Source organism: Papaver somniferum, chromosome 4 (genome assembly GCF_003573695.1).
Source record: "Papaver somniferum cultivar HN1 chromosome 4, ASM357369v1, whole genome shotgun sequence".
NCBI classification, from domain to species: Eukaryota; Viridiplantae; Streptophyta; class Magnoliopsida; order Ranunculales; family Papaveraceae; genus Papaver; species Papaver somniferum.
This window is the reverse complement of record NC_039361.1, coordinates 14,335,849-14,339,711: the sequence shown is the minus strand read 5'-3', so window position 1 is coordinate 14,339,711 and position 3,863 is coordinate 14,335,849. Positions and strand designations below refer to the sequence as shown.

The following is a 3,863-nucleotide window of genomic DNA, read 5'->3' as shown; positions in this document are numbered from 1 at the left end:
ATCCTCATGACTCACTCGAGTTCGTTAGCATAGATGCGATGTATGCCAGTGCGTCCGAGTGTCGATTATCCTTCCTGTAGATATGTCGGAACTTGATGTTTGGTATCTGGGTGATGTAAAACTGGGAGAGCTCCTAATATTTCTATAACAAGGGGTCATATATAGCGTACTGCCCACTAATCTGCCTAATGACTAACTGGGAGTCGCTTGTTATCCTAACGTCGTGGATCTCCATTTGTACTATCATTCGCAAAAGCGTGCATTAAGGCATCGTACTCGGTGACATTGTTTATTGCCTTAAATTCAATCCTAAAGGAGTGAACCATCTTTTTCCCCTTTGGTGTGGTGAAGACTAGCCCTATGCCTGACCCGTCTTTATTGGACTATCTGTCTACGAAAACTTCCCACCGTTTCGGGCTGCAGGTTTGAAGGAGGTCGGATGGATCTTCTCGGTCTTCTTCCATGCATGGAATATCTTCGACTTCGACTTCATCGTCTAAGGGAAAATCTGCCAGAAAGTTATCCACCGCCTGCGCTTTTACTACCGTCCGCATCTCATAGAAAATGTCGAATTTCTTGATTTGTACACTCCATTTAGAGATCCGCCCCGACATCGCTGCACTGTCGAGCACTGATTCTATGGAAGACTTTGTAAGTACTCGGATTCGATGAGTCTGGAAGTACGTTCGCAGATTTTGTGTTGCAAATACTAGGGCCAATATCAACTGCTCGATTCTGGTATAGTTCTTTTCCGCTGGGTTTATAGTTTTGCTTATGAAGTATATAGGCTTCTCTTCTGCCCTCACATTTTTATCTAAGACTACACTTATGGCATAACTTGTTGCCCCGAGATATGGGGTAAGCACTTCATCGGGCTCGGGCCTTTGTAACATGGGTAGACTCGCGAGATGTTGCTTAATCTTTTGGAATGCTTCCTCGCACTCCTCGCTCCACTTGAATTTTTCTCCCTTTCTTAGCGTCCCAATGAATTCTTTACATTTATCCGAGGAACGTGAAATGAATCGTCCTAGTGCTGCCAAGTTTCCGTTTAATCGCTGTACAACTTTTATCGTCACCGGTGACGGCATCTCCAAAATTTATTTAATCTTATCAGGATCGGATTCAATACCTTTATCGGTGATTTTGTATCCCAAGAATTTACTCGAGGTAACCCAGAAGGTGTACTTGGATGGATTCACCCGCATCTTATATTTTCTCATAGTTTGAAAATTTTCCCGAAGGTCTTCAATGTGGTTAGATGCCACCTTGTTTTTGACTAGCATGTCGTCCACATAGACCTCGATGGTGTGGTGTATCTTGTACTCAAAAATTTCCTCTACCAACCTCTGATAAGTGGCACCGACGTTCCTCAATCAGAATGGAATTTTAGTGTAGCAATATAGGCCTCTGGGTGTGAAGAAAGATGTATGCTCTTGGTCTTCGGGAGCCAGGGGGATCTGGAAGTATCCCGAGTACCCGTCGTGTTATCGCCTTATAACCAACTATGGACTCCACTAGTTGATCAATACTGGGGAGAGGAAAGTTGTCCTTCAGGCAGGCTTTATTTAAATCGCTGAAGTCGATGCAGATCCTTACCCCTCCATTCCTTTTTGGGACTATTACCATGTTAGATATCCATTGTGGGTACTGATCCTTTCGAATAATCCCGACCATTTGTAGTTTCTTCAACTCGGCCTCTACCGCTGCTTGTAACTCGGGTGCAATTATTCGCATCTTTTGTCGGATCGGCTTAAATTTGGGTTCTATCCTTAGGTGATGTGAGCATACCTCTGGGTCAATCCCCTCCATGTCATGCATTTGCCATGCGAATACGTCCATGTGTTCCTTCAATAGAGCTATCATCTTCTCCATTTGCTCGTACGATAGTAGGGTACCAATTCTTACTAACTTTGGTTCCGCCTCGGTCCCTAAATTGATCTCTCGGGTAGATTCTAAGGCCGAGAAGTTTGGCTTAGATTCTTCGGCCGGCGTCGCCTCCTTTGATTGCTATAAAGTATCTTTCTCGCCTGTTTCGTAGGCTGTGATGGCCTGTGAAAGCACCTTCTCCAGTTCCTCCCCTGCCTTAATTTCCTTGGTTTTGTTCTTTTGTCGGCGCTGTCTTGATCGCCTCTCCTCGTTTTGTTGGATATCTACCTGCATGCATTGTCTTTCGTCCTGAGGATCGCTTAATACTTCCACAACCCCTCGGTAAGATGAGAACCTTAACCTTTGGTGGTAAGCCGATGCCACCCCTTTAATGCCTGCGCCTCATAAGGCGATACGACATCCATAATACAGAATGTGGTAATTAAGTGTGTCCAAATACCCTTCTCAATCTGAGACTATGAGAGTAACTTCTCCCTTTAGCACAGTCACTGTACCATTGAAGCTGTAAATCCGATAAGTCAAAGGAATTAGGATGTCATCAGATAGCTCCATCCTTTTAAACGTGTCATAGAAAAGGACCTCGACCGAGCTCCCACTGTCCATCAATATTCTCTTGACTCCCCAATTCTTAATGAGTAAAGTGATGACTAGGGGATCCCCCATGTTCTTGGCCATTCAATGGGACGTCTTTTGCCGAGAAGGTAATAAGATGCATCATCCAAGGTTCCATAAGTAAGGTTTTTGCTACACTGAAGATCTTCTTCCCAGCTCATCCCTCTTATGAATCCTTGAGGTAATACCGACTCCTAAGTCGAACCCTTGAGTGGCCGAGTGCGAGATGGTGTTACAGACAAACCGAGTTCCTCGACCGATCCTCACTTGATGTACGGGAGTGTCGGGTTGGGTAGGTGTCGGCGCTGTCTTAACGAAGTGTCGTAGGTATGCATTACGTATCAAGTGCTGAACAATATCTTTAACTTCTCGATAATTGTTAGTCGAGTAGCCTCAATATTGATGGTAATGGCAGAACTCAGGATGGTTTCTTGTCTCATCAAGCTGGATTCCTCTAGTCTTTGGGTATCTGATGTCGTTTCTCTTTTCTACTTCCTTAAATATTTCCTCCAATGGTGCTTTTAGAGGCGTGTAAGTTCTTGGCTCATGACGAGTCTTATTTCCCTTCTCGACCCATTCCTTCTTTCCCGAACCTTGCTGTGGTGCCATTGGCTTTTTTTCCGACCGTTTTGAGTCTCCTTGAGGAATAACCTCCACCGCGGCACTAGCTTCTTGCACTCCTCTATCCTGCGCCCCCTCTTGTATTTCTTGTAATGCGATGTAATGTTCCTGCATCTTCCTCATTTCCCTTAACGTTTGTGGATTCTCAGTGTACATTTCTATCCAGATGGGGTCGGACTTTTCCAATGAATTTTCAAAACCAAAAATTTGTTGATCGACAGGTACTTTCCCAATATCAGTACACAGTTTCCTCCACATGTCCTTCAGAGATCTTAGGGGTTCCCTGAACCTTCTCGCCAGTGTGAATAGTTTATTTACCCTGGGCCGAGAAATGATGTTGTGCATATAAGTTTCAAGAAATGTTTCCACTAGGGATCCATAACTTTCTATGGACTCATCGGGCAAGGTGTAGAACCAGTTCTTCGCCTCGCCTTCCAGGCTAGCTGGAAAAAACTTGCACATGACCACATTGTAGTTCTTCCATTGGAGTAGAGACATGCTATACATCTTGATATGCTCTCCTGCATCTCCACTGCCGTCGAATCTGGACGGAAAGGTGGGAAGTGTACACTTTGGAGGCAACGGGATCCGCTCTAGCTCCTTTAGTGAATAGAGTTTTCTGTGCCTCACTGATCACTTCTGCCAACTTGTCGTCCTCTCCGTCTCCAGCTAACTTCTTGACCATCTGCTCAAGATGCTTGAGCTTAGCCTCAGTTTCCGCCTCGGGTCTCCCATTTTGTACT

The 3,863-nt window shown here is 44.9% G+C and overlaps 1 protein-coding gene across 1 annotated transcript; it reads right to left on the bottom strand.

Annotated features, from left to right (window-relative positions):
• Positions 1-2,892: 2,892 nt before the first annotated feature.
• LOC113272051 lies at positions 2,893-3,627 on the bottom strand. Its single transcript, XM_026521960.1, has one exon. It carries the CDS (start codon positions 3,625-3,627, stop codon positions 2,893-2,895), a length of 735 nt encoding a protein of 244 aa, XP_026377745.1.
• Positions 3,628-3,863: the final 236 nt, after the last annotated feature.